The following is an 18,592-nucleotide window of genomic DNA, read 5'->3' on the forward strand; positions in this document are numbered from 1 at the left end:
GAGTTCTTAGTCTGATAAGACGCTCCCACCACCCTCCATACCATGGAGCTCTGTTAGTAATAAATTTCCAGACAGTTCCGTGCTCTCTAAGTTTCCCATGCACGGTTTTAGAATTAAACAAAAGTGTAATTTCAGTAGCTGCACTTTTGTAAGTAGTCGCATTATCAGAAAACATTGTGTGTGTTACAGATATACGGCTAATGAATCTACGGAATGTTTTGACAACAGTAAGAACGGATACTTCACGGTGTCACTAACAGCAGCATTGTCGATTCTGCCTCCAGAACGTAGTAAATCTCTGTCGTCTATGTAAAGTCGCAACTGACGCACTATCGATAGGCGAATTGAATCTTTGAAGTAATGTTCACATATTCATTCTTGAAAACATTTTGTTGTACGTTTCGAAGTAATGTAATGGATGCATTTTGAACTTATTGCGCTTCCAATTGACCAATTTTCCTGTCGGACATGTCTTATCGGCAGTTATCAATAAAGCGTAAAACGTATGCCATAATATGTATGTCATCAGAACGAAGTTTCGGTCCCATGTCGGCCATTTGTCACTGTACGAAAGCCATGTTGTCCATTAAACCACTTTGAGTTATTTTTCAGCTTCGTGGTTGACATGCCTCGCGTAAAGAAATCAGCGGGATTTTCATCCGTGGGACAGTATCTCCAAGCTTTACTTCCGACTAGTTCGCATATTTCTGATTCTTCTCGGAACAAACGGCAAGAAAATTTACGTCGATTGTAACCAAATCAGAACAATTTGACTATTGCACCGAAAAGTCATTACTCATTCCTAGGATAGTCGATATGTATTTCGCTAGTTTTGCTCCAAGTAATGCACCCATTAATTCTAACTTTGGTATGGTAAACGACTTTAGTGATGCCACTCTATTTTTGGCCATTACAAGCTGCGATTGTCACACTAGCTCCATAAGCTTGCTAGGACGAGTCGGTGAAGATGTGCAAGCTACAGTCGTCTGATTCTAATGATACTCTTTCATAGTGTTAAAGTCTTGATACTGATATCTCTGAAGCTTCTGACAGTTCAACCGCTAAATTTGACCATTGATCTGCTAATGCTAATTCTATTGGTATGCATTCGTCCCAACCTAAATTTCTTTTCCATAGTATAATTATCTCAAATGCCTTCACGGTTACCGGACCGAGTGTTGCAAGAGGATCGAAAATCTTCGATGACTGACTCAAGATTTCTCGCTTTGTGCCCTTTTCCATATTTGTATCTATGTTGACTTTCACACATGATAATAGATTGTCTCGCACACCCCATCTCATTCCTAGAATTTTCATTTCGATTCCTGAATCGAGTACATTATCATTGGCAGCTAAATCTCGTTATGTCTCAGAGTTTGAGTTCCATGATCTCAAATTGAAATCCCCGTTCTTCAGTAAAGTTCTAGAGTTTAAGTAAAAGTTCATCAGATCGTCTTCATCGTTGAAACTAGCGAGTACACTATCTGCATTCAAGTCCTGTGCTCCTGTACAAGTCTTGAGGCTGTTTCACTTGGATTTTCCTCGATGTGATTTAAGATTGTGGCTTTCAGAAGAAATGGGGTGCATGTTGCCCCAAAGAGGACGGACTTAAAGCGGTAAGTTATCCAAGGACTGTTAGGATCGACTGGGTTGCTTAGCCAAAAGAATCGTGTCACGTCACGGTCTGATTTGTGGAGTCCAACCTGCAGAACGCTGTTCCGATGTCTGTCGTTGCTGCATATTTCTGTGCACGAAATCTGGTAAGTATTTCCGTTATGTCAGTCAGTATTGGCGGGGATACGAGTGCAGATAATCATTTAGACTAGGACTAGAAGCTTTTTCTTTGCAGCTACAATCGTACACAATTCGAATCGGGGTAGTCGAAGAATCTTTTTTGACTGGATGGTGTGGAATGTAGTGAATGCGCTGTGACTGGTGTTCGGTCTCAGTATCATGTACATGCTCGATAAAATCTCGCTTTTCTTGTTCATTAATGATATCAACAATTTTGGTTCTTTGCTTAACCGTGAAATCACTCTCTCTGCACGTTTTCTGGTGATCATATCGTTTGTTGGCAATTCTGGTTTGTCATCAATCCAAGGTAGGCTTGCTACATATTTCCCATCTTCATACAAAATCGACTTCGAAGCGTACAGTTTGATGTTATTCATTTCTGTGTCGAGTTTCTCGTTCTTTTGAATACCAATGACTCTTAACTTCCAGAATTTTGCTATGTCATGTTTCTTCACGCGGTTTGCCATTATGTGCATTAAATGAGAGTTGCGCTGTCGTGTTTTTATGTTCATGGGTCCATATAATGGGTATTCTATTCTCGAGTTCACCGCTGTTGGTCCGTTCCCCTTATAATTTCACTCTTGACGATGTCGCAGTAGTGATAGGCTCCTATGAGTAGCGATATATCAAAATTGTCATCTAGTGAAAGAGGATGGGCAAGTTTGAGTCCTCTCAAATACGACATTTTCTGTGACAAGTGACGGCGGTTGTTCTGTATAGGAGCAGCAATTGTAGGAACAATCAATACTGATAGCGGTATTTTTTCTCGAGTCAGCTTCTACGTATACTGCTTTCTTGTTCAAGTGGCGAACGTTCTTGTCTGAGTCTCCAAAAGTGGCTATGTTCAACGTTTCTTTGCCTGTGGGTTTAGAGTTTAATTTTCAGTAATTCTTGCGTAATAAAAGATCGTTGTGCTCCTTCATCAAAACGTATGTTAGGTGTCGTCGCGCACTGGGTAAGGACCGAATCGGAACTACGGCGGTAGTCTTCAGGAAAACAGTTAAATTCTGTTGAATTGCACAGGTGTGCAAAATTGGCGTGTCATTTTCTATATTGCTAAGTTGAGTCTACGATGCCACAATATCATTGCACAAGCTTGTGTGGTATCTACGTTTATATTTAAGACAACTGTGTTTAGAACTACAATCAGAAGCCTTGTGCTTACCAAAGCAATTAAAACATAAATTCTGCTTTTTGACTATGTTCCATCTAGCTTAACAGTCTACAACTTTCTTACAGACTGTTGCTAAATGTTCTTTGCAGAAAATGCAGGTTTTAGTTTAAATGTGGTTTTCTGTGTTCCTTCTTTCATTCAAAATTGAAATGGCGTTTTTTCTCACCTATTCCAGTCTGAAAACCTGCGGTCGAGTTGATACTGTGTAGGGTATCGTCAGGATTTGCCTCTTGGATGGATAGTTCCTGCTGAATAGCGTCTCTTGAGTTTGTAGAGAGTCCAGTCGACATTTCTGTTTTCTCTTGTTTTAGTTCTCTTAACGGCTGTCAGGAGTTTGCCCAGCATAACAGAACCGTACATTTTTTTGGTTTTGTTCTAGCGATTCTAAACTGCGTATATAGGCTTCAGATTTGTCAGAGAAGTTGAGTAAACTTGATAGTATCCACTGGTGCAGGTAATTCGAGTAGCTCTTTCATATAAGCATTTACCATTTTGTGCTTTTGTCCATAACAACGTGTGAGTAATTCGATTGTGGTAGTTAGCGCTAGAGAGAGTTAACCCATTGATGACGTTCATATCATCTGCTTTAAGGAGTGATTGGAGATAGCTAAATTTCTGAACATCCGTTAATGTGTGGTTTGTAACGTCATTCACTATGTTTCTATGTGTAAATGTTGTATCTATTTTAGAAACGTCAGTTAGCGGTCCTCCATTAAATGTTATTTTTTGTAGTCTGTTGTATGACCGAGGTGGTTGTATTGGCCATTGGTGACGTGACATTTGTATTTTGTATTCGTTTTGAGAACAATATTGGTTTTTGTTGGTTTATGGCATTTATTTGTCCCTTTTGCACCTGGTCCACGCTCCCACGTTTTAGTGGAGTCCTGGCTGCTCATTTACTTTTAATTTTTTTGTATGTGTTATTTTGGTTATTTCGTATTCTTGTGCGTGTCTATTATCCCTGTCTAATCTTTTGATTATCAGTCGAATCTTAGTTCCCTTGATTATTCTTTCATGTAAGCCAATATAAAATATAACATCCCTTGAAATTGAAAATAGTTAAAACTGAATGATTTTGCCTAAATGTCAAAAAAGTTTGACACGTATCCTGGAAGTGCCTTAATGTTCATATATTATTACCGGATTATACCCATTTACGATATGACGGAGCAGAACATTCTTACTCTTCCGGAGCACCTAGTGTTACTCCCGTTTTATTCATTCACTTTGTGGAAGTTCATATTGCTAGTAATTTAATTGAGGCCTTGTTTTCCCTTATCTGCATTTTTTATAGGTTATCTTTTTTATTCGGTTCGCTACTATCGTCTCTGTTTCATGCGTTCACTTTTACGGAATTTTTACGGATTTGAATCACCCCTCCGCTGACACTTCGATATTTTGTTAATGATCTTTGATATCTTAATGATATAACTTACATGACCTTTTGCATGCGTATCCTTTCCATTTTTTGGTGTGTGTCAATAAAACAAGGAACTGGTCACCGGTTCTTAAAAAATATTTCACAAAAGCAGTTATTATTCTGTGTTATTATAACAAATAAAAAGCATGCCAAAATAAATCAATTTGTCATAAATGTCGAATTGGTATAATAGACAATTTGTATCATCTGTTGTTGTGAAGTTCCTTTTTTTGATAAACGATTTGTCCTATTATTTGCCAAAAGATATTGGACTTAATATTACGTTTTCAAAGTGCAAAATACCAACCATATTAATATTTAAAATTTCGATATTGTGTACACGTGTTTCATGGATGTTTTATCATAAATGGTAGAACATTAATTTTCAATTCGTACCAACCACGTTTATAGCAAATTAACAGACGTAAGTTTTCAACTTATGAGTTAATACATCCGCGTAAAACACTATGACAAAAACATCCGATCAGTTAATTTACTATATTTATATGTCTATAAAACTAGCATAACGAACTTGTATACAGATGTTTAAAACACAAACGAGTATCCATGTACTTTAATTTGACTCGTATTACTCGACCAAACAAACGCTTGAATTGATGTCGTCAGTAGTAGTTGTAATATTGGTACAGGTTGGCTTCTCTCTACCTAATGTAAAGTTATTCAAATTGTTCGGTTTCCAATTTGGTTTCAAATATTATCGGATTTTTGGGTGTAAACATGGCAGGCATTAAGCGAATAGACTGGTATAAAATTCGACATCATTCTTATCCACGCTATTGCAATGTTTTCCGAAGTTTGGAAGTTTACTTATCTCCGTCTGATACGTCTTAAGCTCAAATTGGTCTGCATTCGACCATTTAAACAGAATTCTATTGTTTCGATGCTTATTGCTTGATAATGTAGAGAGGTCAATGGTCAAATATACAGGTCACTTGATACCTAAAGTAGACATCATGAGTATGATTTGTGGATTGTAGTAATACACATGAATTTTGATACCCATTTGTTAATGTTTATCAAATCTGCACAATTAGAACCGATTTATTCATGTGTCATAGGTCATTTCCTCTTTCGTCTACGCCGGAGTTGGCATTTTGTGAGCAATTCGGCCGGTGTTTCTAGAAAAGCGGAGGGCGCTTATCCTACCATTGCACTTGTTTATCCCCCAGTTATTTTGATGTTCATGTATTTTGGAGTTTCTTAAATGAACCCATTAAATACCTACCTAGCAAGTAAGTTGTGTGTTTTTGGGTTATCAACGAGGCAGGTTTGTTCATCTAGTGTGGTTACTTATCAGTCATCGCTCGCTAGCTTGCGTATGTGAGTTACTAAGAGTGTGTTATTTTTCCTAATGTACATATTTAGTACTCTGAAATGACTTCATGCAATGTCTCCTCGCGATTGCATATGAGCTAAGAATCACTTTAGGCAGTATCTGCATGGGAATCTCGTAGCAGCAATAGCTCTAGAGATGGGTGTGTAGGTCAACTGGTGTGTGGACACGCCTTAGTACTAACCATTTTTACTCTCAGTTAATGTTAAAATAGATTTCTGCTATAAGTCAAACTACTGCTATAATGAAACGGTACACGCTCGATTCATTAGACGGTAATGAGAACAAATAGACTGGATATCTGAGAGATTGGTAACAACTTCAGGAGAAATGCTACCGTATTCTGGTGAAAACCGCCAACTCAAAATGAGTTGCTCTTAATCGTCAAGATGGGCTTGGAAAAGATACAAATTAAATGGAAACCAATGAATAACAGACTTATTAGTGCAAGATTTAGGAGAAAGCAAATCACTAGCATTTTACACTTAAATGTCCCAAATCGAATAATGCCCTATGGTGGAAAAAGACGCTTTCTACGATCAACTGCAAATTGAGCTGAAAATACACCTAACCATGATATCAAAATCATGACAGGGGATTTAAATGCTTAAGTTAGCTCTGATAACAATGGGTATGAAAGAACAACGAGAAAGCAAGAATTTGTAATAGCGAATGACTTGAGGAATTATGCTTTATAAACGACTTAGTTATAGGTGGCACAATATTCCCCCAACGTGAGGTTCATGAACTTGTTATTATCTAAATTTCAAAGTCAAGTAATTCCAATTGACCACTTCTTTATAAATAACACATAGATAAAGTCCCTACTAGATGTCAGATTGAAGAGAGTCGATATTGGATGTAATCACTAACTGATTAAAACGATGAACAAACTTCTACTTATATCACGTGGTAAAACCAACCCCAACGAAGCGTTTAGAATTAGAAGAAATGACACCATGATTTAGGATGAATTTACAATCAAGCTCCCAAGCTCCGAAACAGGTTCCAACTGCTACAGAATAAGAAGACACAATATATGAGAAGTGAAAAAATACATCAAAGATCACAACATCATGTAATGAGGAATCATTTGGTTACAAACAGAATACAAAAAGAAAAAAAAAGATAGATTGGATAACACCCGAGACCATCACTAAGAGGGAAAAGGAATAAAGATTCAAGAGATATTAAAAAATAACATTATGCAAGATAACGACTAAACAAGGAAAATATATATACACACAAAAATATGAAGTAACCAAAATAATACCTATACAGTAAGACAGAAAAGAGAGGGAAATCCAAAAAGAAAAGATACTCATTTACAGTATTAAAGGAACAAATTCAAAAAGACTATAGTGACATACAGAAAGAGGTTAAAATACTCATGAAATGATAAAAGTAGCTATACTTACAGCTTGTGAAAAAGAAGTAATGCTGGTAATATAATTGAACAAAGCACACTATTCAAAAATAACATTTGCAGAAAAAGCAAAACATCATGCAACATTCCTATGAAGGAAAACGTCTTAGTGTAATCAGGAAAGGAGCTGGATGGACCATTCAGTAAAGTTTTGAGCCGACCACGACCTTTTGAAGCATTAATAACACCACAAGAAATTCCGGAATTCAACAAAATAATATCTGCTATGAAAATGTTAAATAAATTGTAAAGCACCAAACATACATTGCCAAGATAAACTTATATTGTGATCAAAATAGTAAATGTTGCAAAATCCATCGTCTGCAATTGTTTTAAATTGAACAGTCAACAGTGGGAATGAACTTGACACACATCTCTTCGGGGGTTATAAAATGAGGCATGAATATGTGTATGCAAATTATTTTTACAAGGAGTGAAATTTTAAATTCATTTCGAACAGAATCGTTTGCTGAAAAGATTACGAAACAGGTTTAAGTAAATGTCCGTGAGAAAAGAATAGCCTATATACTTTGGACCAACGTAACGACGATCATGGTGCATTCTAATGAAAAGGATAAAATGTTTGTGGCGAAACATACACAAATACCTGTATTTTGTGAAACCCGTAAGCAGTTAAGGGATATATAATATTGGAAACACCCCGTCTGTCTGTTCATTTATCAACATATCTTGTTTTTAAGAGCAACACTCCCTAAACCAATAAAGGGATTTTGATGAAATTTTAAATCGGGTATATGTGCATGGAGGAATATATTTATTGTTGGGGAATTCGAACGAAGATGGTCAAACCAAAATATTTTAATTTCAACTCTGATGGTTTCCTCTTCATGTGCTTTCTCACGATACCTTTAATAAATGATTGTCTAAGGATAAAATTCACCTGGAACTTTAAAAAAAAAAAAAAAGAGATGTGGTATGATTGGCAATGAGATAGGCAACCACCAAATGCCGAGCAACGAACAGTCAAACTTCAACAGGTCACCGCATGACCATCAGTGATGGGCTAAACCAATACTATAGTGCAGGCTATAATATGCCGCAAATTAAATTATGTGAAACAAAAGACGAAAATCGACCTAATCTATAGATAAAACGTAGAACGAATAACAATGAACATAAAAAACAACGGCAACAACTGGAATACAGTTTCCTGGCTTGGGACAGGCACTTTAAGTATATGGCGGGGTAAAACCCGTTTGTGAGCGCTCAACGCTCCAAAAACCTGGGGCAGTGGTGGGAAAATACAACAATAAATTGCACTTAAAAAATCTATCGAATTCGGATTTAAATCTTGAGATCGATATAGAATACCTTAACAAATAACAACAAGATGTACCTACATCGAAAGAGTATTCGCTGTTTCCGTAAGCCAGTTTAAAATCCAAAAGCAACTGATAAGTACACGTAGTTTTCACGGACAAAAGTTTCAATAAAAAATACGTTCCACAGGATTTAGTGAATACATATCATAAAATGTCTAAGAAACACAAGGTCTTCGTGCAAATGCCAAAATATAAAGTATTGGCAGGAACTAGGACGTAAAGTAAGAACGTTAATATTTAATTTATTAACAAGAGAGTCAATATTACAACTGATAAATACATAATTCAACAATGATTCGGTGAAGATATCCCTTACAGATAAGTTTATTCAAATATTTTTTTCCAGAATAAAAGGATTCTGTTTAAAATTGCGTTCAATTTTCCTCAATTTTAAACTCATCTTTACCGAAGGTCCATATACTCTCAATAGCTATCATTAAATGACGTCGTCGGTCGTAAACATTTCGAAAGAATCTTCTGAAACCTCACACCAGTCTAACTTCAAATTTAAACAACATCAGTCTTTAACTTTGTGTTATTTAACTATCGAACATCTTAAATTGTTGTCATGTCTGTTTATTTAAGTATATAGACAATGATATATATAATTGATTAGAATAACAATATCGACTTCCGATATACTACATGTAGTTATCGCACTATACTAGAAATACTTGCAATATGGTGCTCGATTATTTTATTTGCCTTTCCATTTTGACATAAAATGAAATGTTTCAAATATTTGTTTGATTCTTGCTTAGATTTTGTTTTATCAGAACAAATTGTAAATGAACTAGAACTGTTTTGTGACCTATCAAAAATTTAAATGAAATTTTGTTACTTTTTAATGAAGTTTGCTGGGTTGTAGATAAATATACAACATGCATCGTAAAGAAGGCGGTTGTTTTAGTCAGACTAAGTCCGTAGAGCTGAATCTCTCTAATGTTTTAACAAATGATTTTGAATTTCGGTTCCTTTTTATGAAAGAAAAAGAAAAATGCGCCTAGTACCAATCGCGACAATTTTTAAATCGAAAGTGAATTAAAAATTCATTCCAGGTTTTTACTCATACAGAAAAAAGGAACAGATATGAACGATGACAGTGGCAAAAAAAACCTAAAATGTCAAATAACGACACGAAGACACATTAATGAACAACAAAAGAAAGAAATGCAGAAAAAAGTCATTTTATTGGAATAACCATTCCTGTAAATGACACTTCACTTTTAAAGTTTATTGTGTTAGTGCTTTGTTGAACTGTATTATCCTTAAACCGACAGACCCAATTCTCCACAAAGGTCTGAAATAGTTTAATTGTCATGTGTTTAAACAATGAAAGAAAAACATATATAAAATAACCCAATCGAACGAATTAACCTCTATCATCTGCAAAATGGATAAGATTGATATATCTTAATAGACATAAAAATATAAACAATAATGTCAAATATTATAATTTACTTATGTACACTTAAAAACGTTTGAATTCTGCAATATGTCGTTTTATGAATCTTTTATTAGATATTTACTGCTACAGTTGTAGTTATTGTTATAGATATAAAAAAATCTTTTAACGGATTATTTTATAAACCATTCTTAAGGGCAGTTAACCCATATACGTAGTTATGCCGCATGAATGCATATCAAGTAAGTTTAAATTTGTTTAGGAAATAATAATGTTTGAAAATATGTAGTAATTTGTGACTATGTATACTGCATATTTCAATTAAGTAAGTGCGAAGGAAAATTTTATCGAAGTCGCAAAGAATTAATCAATTTCGACAAATTTTTAAGCCGAAAAAAGGATGAATATTTTAATATTTCGTCTTTTTTTTTAAATTTAAAATAATAAATTTTTGATTGTTTCTTTGAAACGTCGCACGTTTCATGAACATTTTTTATGCGGTTCGTTTACGCTCGCTTACTTAAAAGGGAAAAAACACGGATATTGAAGAAAAAACTGGGGACTTACCCTTTCGATATTTTGGGTATAAAAAAAATTATATTGCTAACAGTTTTTTTTCGAAATATTTACTTTTTGAATTGCTAAAACTTATGCCGAATTTGCTAAAGCATACACGTATGACGTGTGTGATGTGTTAAGTCCGCCTGACGAGAAATCAATTAATCTAATTCTAAAAATGGTAAGAACAATATTGTTTTATATAGCCGTGTGCTAATGATTTAATACTTAAATTTCAGAAATTTTATCTTTTAATTTTTAGTAAGGCAATAAATTACTACCTATTTTGAATTATATCTATTGGTATTGTTCATACCTTCATATCAAAATATTGTTAAGTGAAATGATATAAGTAATAAAATTGAAGCAGAATTAGACGAAAAGTGTTTTATATTGTGGTAGAATCGGAGAAATATTTACTCAGTCATTATCATACTATTTCTATGAATACTATACGATCGGAGATGGTATATACTATCAATAATAATCATGTCTCAGAAGCCTAATTGTTAGAAGGCTAGCGCGGCACAAACAGTCAGCATAGTTACGACAAGCTCTATTTTGTATATACTATATATTGTGAATGTCACAAAAGTGTTTGTACCATGCACCCCAAATCAACTTCATGTTATTTGATCCGTTAAAGTAGAAGTATAAAGAATAAATAAAAAATCAAATTTTGAAATATTGCTTAAACAAGTAGAAAAAAAGAGGCAAATATACAAAAATGCTTCAGACTGACAACTTTATATCTGATGGGAACCACTAAATTTAGTTTCTCTAATTTATGACAATGTCAAATAAAACACAAAGACGCATCTTGTATCATTAGGTCCGCCACACCACTAACCGATCAAAGAAACAAGCACAACTACACTAGTAGGTGTAAGTGTGGTATATTTACATAAAATTCTAGGTCTATATGACTATAGCCAGAGGGAAACTTTTTTCGGTTTTTGGAGTAGTTATAAAGATGTTACCACGAAATCTTACGCACCCTTAGGTCTACACGACTCCATCCGATACACCATTATGTCTTCTTAGATTTAATGCATATCTGTGAGTTTTATTACAACAGACTGCCAAATGAAATGAAAGGAATTAAAGTTTTTCTAAAAGTTTCCAGGTCAGTAAACATAAATAACCTTCAGTGATTGACTTACAAAACCTATGACCACCGATCAATTTTGAAACGACACACAATTTTCCAAAATATTTTACAATGATTCATATAAATATATATAAATAAGACATTTGTCTAGTGTTAAAGACTGTATTCTCTCCTATATGATAATGTCATATGTTTCTGGGTCGTCGTCTTTTTCTCCATCCCATGACGTTGATTTGTTGAGGTCAGTTAGTAAATGTACAGAAAAATTGTTCATACGACATGAACAAAGTTGAACGTAGTACTTATAGAATCGTCATGGAAAATTTTTGAATTCATTATTCAACTGATGTTATCTGGGTTTTACTGGTTAAGATGAAACAGAAGCAAACACAACATACTCGAGCTTCAACAGAATGTGTCTATGAATGAATTAAGAAGATTTAATCGATTAACTTACCATAACTAGCTAATGTGTTAACTCCGGGCACATGTTTAATTTGTGCAAAATGAAAAATAGAAATTTTCCCGACGATGCCCATAATCAAAATAAAACATGGATGAATGTAAATAATAATGAGCTGCTATCTTAAAAAAAATATATATTTTCATATGTCACCCCAATTGTCTCCACTTTGACTGAAATGCGAATTGAAAATACTTGAAGAAACGAATATTGATAATTTCATGAACTACTTAAAAAGTGTTGTCCAACACATGCGTTTTGACGTCAATTAAATTTCTATGAAGTTTCATCGATTATGAAAATCGTCATTTGTTTCAAAGTAAGCTCTTCGATAAAATGTTCAATTATATTTCTAAACGAAGTTTTATCTTCAGAAATGTTTCAAACGGTCGCTACTTGCGTTTATTGTCTGACCATTTTGCAAAGTGCACAGTATGTGTCAATGAATGAAGTACACAAAATGGTGACGTATAACGCAGGTTTAGTCAACTTCATCCCCAAGCTCGATGAAAGAGCTGCAGCGCTTCCCAATGTTTTAGCTCGAAGTGAGGCTGACGTGATATGTCTCCAAGAGGTAGGTGTAAATTATTTAAGCCCAGTAAAACAAGGTGTTTTCTTTTTCTTATTCAATTTCTTATTTGTTCCGTTAAAACATGATATTTCAATGAGAAAGAGTAATCAAGGGAATCAAGATTTCAGCGGAAATCAAAAGAATGCAATCCAGAGACAAAGACTAGATATGGAAAATAAACACATACAAAAAAAGAACATAGAATAACCAAAATAATACGTACAAGCAACAAAAGTTAATGAGCAACTCAAGTTTTAAATAGAAAATATCATTAATAGAAAGGTTAGATATAGAAACTAAAAAATAAATAAACAACCTATACTCCACTTGAACTAAATCTAAACGCCCAACGAGTTGCACATTTAACGTTCCAGTTTTTGTTATTCTATTTTCAGTATGAATTTAAAGGTGAACCTTATGATTTGACTTTTTTTTTCGCGTCAGGTATTTTCAGGCGAGCATATTCAGAGCATAACGGAAAAAGTAAAATCGGAATATCCATACTCTTACAGCTACCTACATGGTGACAGAATTCAGTTTCACCGTAATATAAACAGATATGCCAAATCGCCATGTACAGGAGTTTTGACGTATATCAGCGGTCTGTGCATTATTCTTCGTTGTGGGCTACAGGGATCGAAGGAGAATTTTTTGGAGTGTGCCCACTTTAAATGCAATGCACTGCTCCTAAACAGTATCGAATGTACCACATGTGTAGGAGTTTTTGCTCCATCTATCAAAAAAGTGCTGAGGAACTGTATTGTTTTTACACCTGCCTTCAATTTACCAGGACTTTTAGTATTAAGCAAGGTCCCACTGAGAAACAACATGTACACACAATTCAATTCAGAGTTTAAAGTGCTTCCAAGGTTTTACCTGACGTCAAATGTAAATAACTTCATTAAAGCAAATTATTTTTTGTTGCTTCACCTTAAACCAATGGACCAAATTATATATCATGGCAGATACAGAACGAATAATATAATAAATCATTACTGCAATAAAATGTTTATGGATTATAAGTGTGACAATTGATAGAAACAGGCAAATAGATGAAACAATAAAAACAAAACATAAAACAAAGAGAGAATAAATAGTTACAAAGTGAACAAACTTTGATAGAGCAATGTAAAAAATGTAGTTTTCAAATGGTAAATTGTAAGATTTAGTACATTTTTGAAATTGATCTGAACCAAATTTATGTTTCAGGTGGAAAACATAGGAAATGTTTTATGTACTCATATGACAACAGACACAGATGCTAAATATTTGGAAAGTAAGAAAAGATTAAGTCTTTAAGTTAATTCTTGACAGGATGTCATTTTTTACCTGCGTCTCCAGAGGCGGAAGCAGGTCTTGGAGTTGGGTCACGTCGTCTGTCTCCAATACTCCAGCTTCTCATAACAACTCCTCTGAAACTTCTCATTAGAAATTTCTCACACTTCGTATGTAGCAAGAACACTATATGCTGTTATACATATTATCAGAACATTTTGATCTTTACTTTTGTTTGGAAGAGTAATCAAGGGAACCTAGGTTCTAGCGGTAATCAAACGAATGTAATCCAGGGACAAAGACCAGACATGGAAAACAGACATACACACCAAAGAACATTAAGTAACTAAAATCATACATACAAAGTAACAAAAGTAAATGAGCAACTCGGACTCCACTAAAAACTGGGAGCATGGACTAGGTGCACCGGTAGGGTAAGCGTCCTCTGCTTTTCTAGAAACACCCTCCAAGTTGTTCATTAAGTAAAGTTTGGGGTAGACGAAAGAGGAAAGGAAACTATGACACGTTGAGCAAATCAGTTTTCATGGTGCAGATGGATACACCGTAACGATCCATGAGTTCATGATGACGACCATAAAACTTCAATCTCGTAGCAACATGACCCTGTTCTGGATGCCTACTTGTTAGAAGTCTAGCGCGGTACAAAAAGTCTGCGTAGTTTCGACAAGCTCTGGTATAATGTATGAGTTGTGATATGAACACTTCATACGCAGGTGTTGAAGGGATGTTGCCACAGATGAAAGGAGAATTGACAATTCTGAATGAAAGTTTGGACAATAGTTTTCCCTTACCATCGATTTCTAAGTGTAGGTCAAGATATGTGTTTGTAGTATCCTTTATCTCAAGGTTGGTGGTACATTTTGCAGATCCAGATATGTAACGTTGTTTGTATGGATTCTTATGGAGTTTAGGAATCCAGTACATAGACGGTAAATCACAATCTTCGTCTTTGGTAGAGAAACCAAAAGAGGATAGCATAGATTTATGGATTTCCACAATCTCTTCTTTTTATAGTGTTGTGGCAGTATTGGTCTTATCACTGTTATTATTTTCTACGTCTACCTCTGATAATAAACATTGGATATAAAACGTTTTGCGGACAAAAACAATGTTGTTTTGGGCTTTGTTTGCTGGTACGACAACATATTTCTCATGTATAGTAGATATTTTTTTTGCTACATCGGGGGTCTTCGAAAACTGATGTAGCATTGGCACTCATTAATCTACTTTGCTTGTCATCGCAACATCTCGTAAACTAATAAACTGAATTTCATGAAACTTGGTATGTAGCAAAAATACCATATGCCGTTGTGCATATTATCAGGAAGTCTTGATTTTTAATTTTGTTTTGAGTAGAGCACCTTTGAAATTTACCAAAAACATCATGTATCAGCTTGACATCGCTGCTTCTCGTAAATTACTAAACTGAATTTCATGAAACTTAGTGTTTTGCAAGAACACTAAATGTTGTTGTGAACAGGAAATTTCGATTATGTAATTTTTACGGGAGTTATGCCGCTTGAACTTAAAATTAACCGAAAATAATCGTGTATCAACTTTTCATCATCGCTTCTCGTAAACTACTTAACTGAAATTCATGAAACTTGTTAAAAGTGGCAATGGATAGCAGGAAAAGGTAATTAATTGTGTAATATTTTTCCACAGCGGCCAAATTTTAAAGGAGAGTGTTAAAATCACGTCAAAGTACTTTAACACCGCCGCAATTTTTGCGCCTGTTCAAAGTCAGGAATTTCTGGCATATGTATGTCTTGTATCGTTTTCACCTTTAGTTTATGTTCATGTTACTTGAGTATATAGGGGCAACTCTTTCGCTGTACCTACGTATTATGATGTTTTAGGGTCAGTTGCAGCCTGCTCTGTGGTGTGAGGGTTTTCTCATCCTTCATTGAAGACCAATGTGTAGTTTTGGGCAGCCATTTTCAATGATTGTTGTCCCTTTGATATATTAACTATACCTATTATCGTTATATTTGATTACTGAACTTATAAATGATAAGAGTAAAGGTGGAAAATTACAACAAACTTCGAGAATACAATAAAAATACAGGATTAAAATGCTCTAACACAATTGCATTTTTAGCTTAGTTTTAGGATGTATTATTTGAGTTTGTTGGAGTCTCGACTTTACTCAACTTTAGTACAGAATAACTAGCGAAAACTATAGAATTTGTGAAAATAAAAATAGAGGAATGAAGTATATTCCTGATTTTTATTGCGTACAAGTTCACAAATTTTTCCATAAGTTTTAATCGCCTATCAATTTTTAGAATACATTTTTGCAATTAAACGTAAAAGTTCTTGATAAAGAATAGAATTTATGGTTGTGTAATATTTGATTGCTGTATGTTTTGAAAAACTATTCGGAAAAAAGGATCAGTACTAGCAGTGTTCATAAAATATCGTTTTTAGATTAAATGCATCCTCAGGCACAAATCAAACACTAGAATAACTGATTTGTTAAGATTAGTTCATGATTAAGACATTTTGTGTTATAAAAATGTAAAAAGAAATTCTGATAAGTTATTTAATGATACAATGTTTATGTTTAAGGCGATTCCTAATATCGTCTCTAAAATTTAACTGGCTCCTTTAAATTTCTTGAAATTTTATCCAGTGCCTTACTTTGATAAACGAAGCAAATTAAATAAATTTCAAGACATTTCAAATGGAATAATTTCAATGAACATATATTAGCTTCATCAACAAACCTTTTGATCACTAAGATGCATTGAGTTTGATATCAGAATGTCAAAACACAAAACATTTTGCTGATTTTTATAGAGTTATGTCCCTTAGGTGTTGTGTTCTCCATATAGTGGATCAAAAATACGTTTTACTGTTTTCAGCAAAAAGTCAATATATGTTTAAAAGTTGGGCAGAAAGAAACAAAATGGAAGCACAATCAATAGGCAGAATTGTAACAGACAAACAGAGAATAATTTTGCTTGGTGACTTAAACACTGGCCCGTCCGTACCATCATCAGACATCAAATCAGTGTTTCCAGGTATAGTTACAATTATATTTGTAATTGAACATTTTAGTAGGTAAGTTCGGGGTTTAAAATTCATGAAGTGAGGAATTGTTGAGTTTTAAAAATTATAAATCGACCAATCAGTATGAACATTCAAAATTAATTAAGTAGATAAATCTTTTACACACAATATTTTTACACAGAATCTTACAAACATTTGCAAGAAAGTGGCCTGGAGTCCCCTTACGTGTCAACTATAGGCAAACGAACATTTCGGAATGAACCCGTCATCATTGACCACGTGATGCATAAAGGATTTACTGCAGTTGCAGCAAGAGTATGTACTGAAAATTAAACAATGTTTGTTATCCATTTATATCAAACTAATTGTCTCAATATCTTTGAAACAAAATAAAAATATAGTTGATTTAGGACAAGTGTTAACAGGATCAACATTTCGCAAGTTGTCAACAGACCTAAGTGGGACAAAAATAATTTGACCTCTGAAACCAGATCTAATTTTACACTATCATAATTCAGCTTATTTAAAACATGGTCTTCAATGTAAAGGTGTCGTGGAAATCCCATAAAAATTTAACAATGATCGGTAAGCCCTAATTGAAATAAGACACATTTTATTAAGATTATAATAAAACATTTGACCATTTGTTTTTATTATAGAGACTATTTGATAATGATGTTGATAATACAAGCCTCTCAGATCACTATGGAGTTGAAGTCTGGTTTTCGTCTGACTAAAAATATACGTGATAAAATATAATAATAATGATTTTTTTTTATTTTGTTATTTTAAGACATAGAAATATCTGATACTACATGTTCATGAAAGAGTAATCAAAGTTATAGCGGTAATCAAAAGAATATATTCCAGGGACAAAGACTAGACATGGAAAACAGACAAACACAACAAAGAACATAAAGTAACTAAAATAATACATACAAAGTAACAAAAGCAAATAATCAACTCGGACTCCACTAACAACTGGGAGCATGGACCAGGTGCACTGGTGGGGTAAGCGTCCTCTGTTTTTTCTAGAAACACCCGTCGAGTTACTCATAAAAAGTAAAGTCCGGGGTAGACGAAAGAGGCACGTTGAACAATCAGTTTTCATGGCGCAGATAAAGTAAAGAATTTTAGCAGATTGAAATTTATACCAATATACAGAAGGAAATAAAATGGAGACAGAATAAAATACTATACTCACATGTTTGAAAATAATTATTTTGGACACCATAAAGACAACAAGGAAAAATGCGTTTATAAAAAAGAAGACAAGATAACGATTTACCAGTTTAAGTTTTATCCAAAAAAATGATAGAGTAATACATATGTCCTTCTACGATAATGGGAAACAATAATGTGACGTCATAAATATTATTTTGAATAAATAATGTTATTGAGAATGGTTGTTCCTGGTATGAAATCCCTGTCAGCTATACAATACTAGTATGCATTTGTATAGTTCAGTATTTGAGTTTTTCCAAGTCAAATGCTGAGAATCTTATCAGCTTCCTTTAATAACTTAAGTTTTTCATTTATGTTTTTTACTTGCTGAATTTTCTTGCAAAGCGGTCTTCCATGTCAAAACGACTGTCATGACTTAAGATTCTGTGACCCTTTTTAAATGATCGTAACGGTTCATTCATAAACGTTTCAACATAG

General features: G+C 34.1%; 1 protein-coding gene across 2 annotated transcripts; it reads left to right on the plus strand.

Annotated features, from left to right (window-relative positions):
- Positions 1-10,094: 10,094 nt before the first annotated feature.
- LOC148611201 (uncharacterized) lies at positions 10,095-17,690 on the plus strand. Of its 2 annotated transcripts, none has more exons than XM_088595280.1 (7): positions 10,095-10,158; positions 12,423-12,622; positions 13,064-13,507; positions 13,829-13,895; positions 16,783-16,941; positions 17,112-17,245; positions 17,590-17,690. In XM_088595280.1, exons 1-7 carry the CDS (start codon positions 10,137-10,139, stop codon positions 17,665-17,667), a joined length of 1,104 nt encoding a protein of 367 aa, XP_088451406.1. In that variant the 5' UTR covers positions 10,095-10,136; the 3' UTR covers positions 17,668-17,690. The 2 variants fall into 2 exon arrangements, with proteins under 2 accessions (XP_088451406.1, XP_088451407.1); XM_088595281.1 differs by lacking the exon at positions 10,095-10,158 and adding an exon at positions 10,179-10,241.
- The last annotated feature ends 902 nt before the right edge of the window (positions 17,691-18,592 follow it).

The sequence above is a fragment of the Perna viridis genome, chromosome 7 (genome assembly GCF_037379345.1).
Source record: "Perna viridis isolate PV_CMFRI_1.1 ecotype Kerala chromosome 7, ASM3737934v1, whole genome shotgun sequence".
Taxonomy (NCBI): Eukaryota; Metazoa; Mollusca; class Bivalvia; order Mytilida; family Mytilidae; genus Perna; species Perna viridis.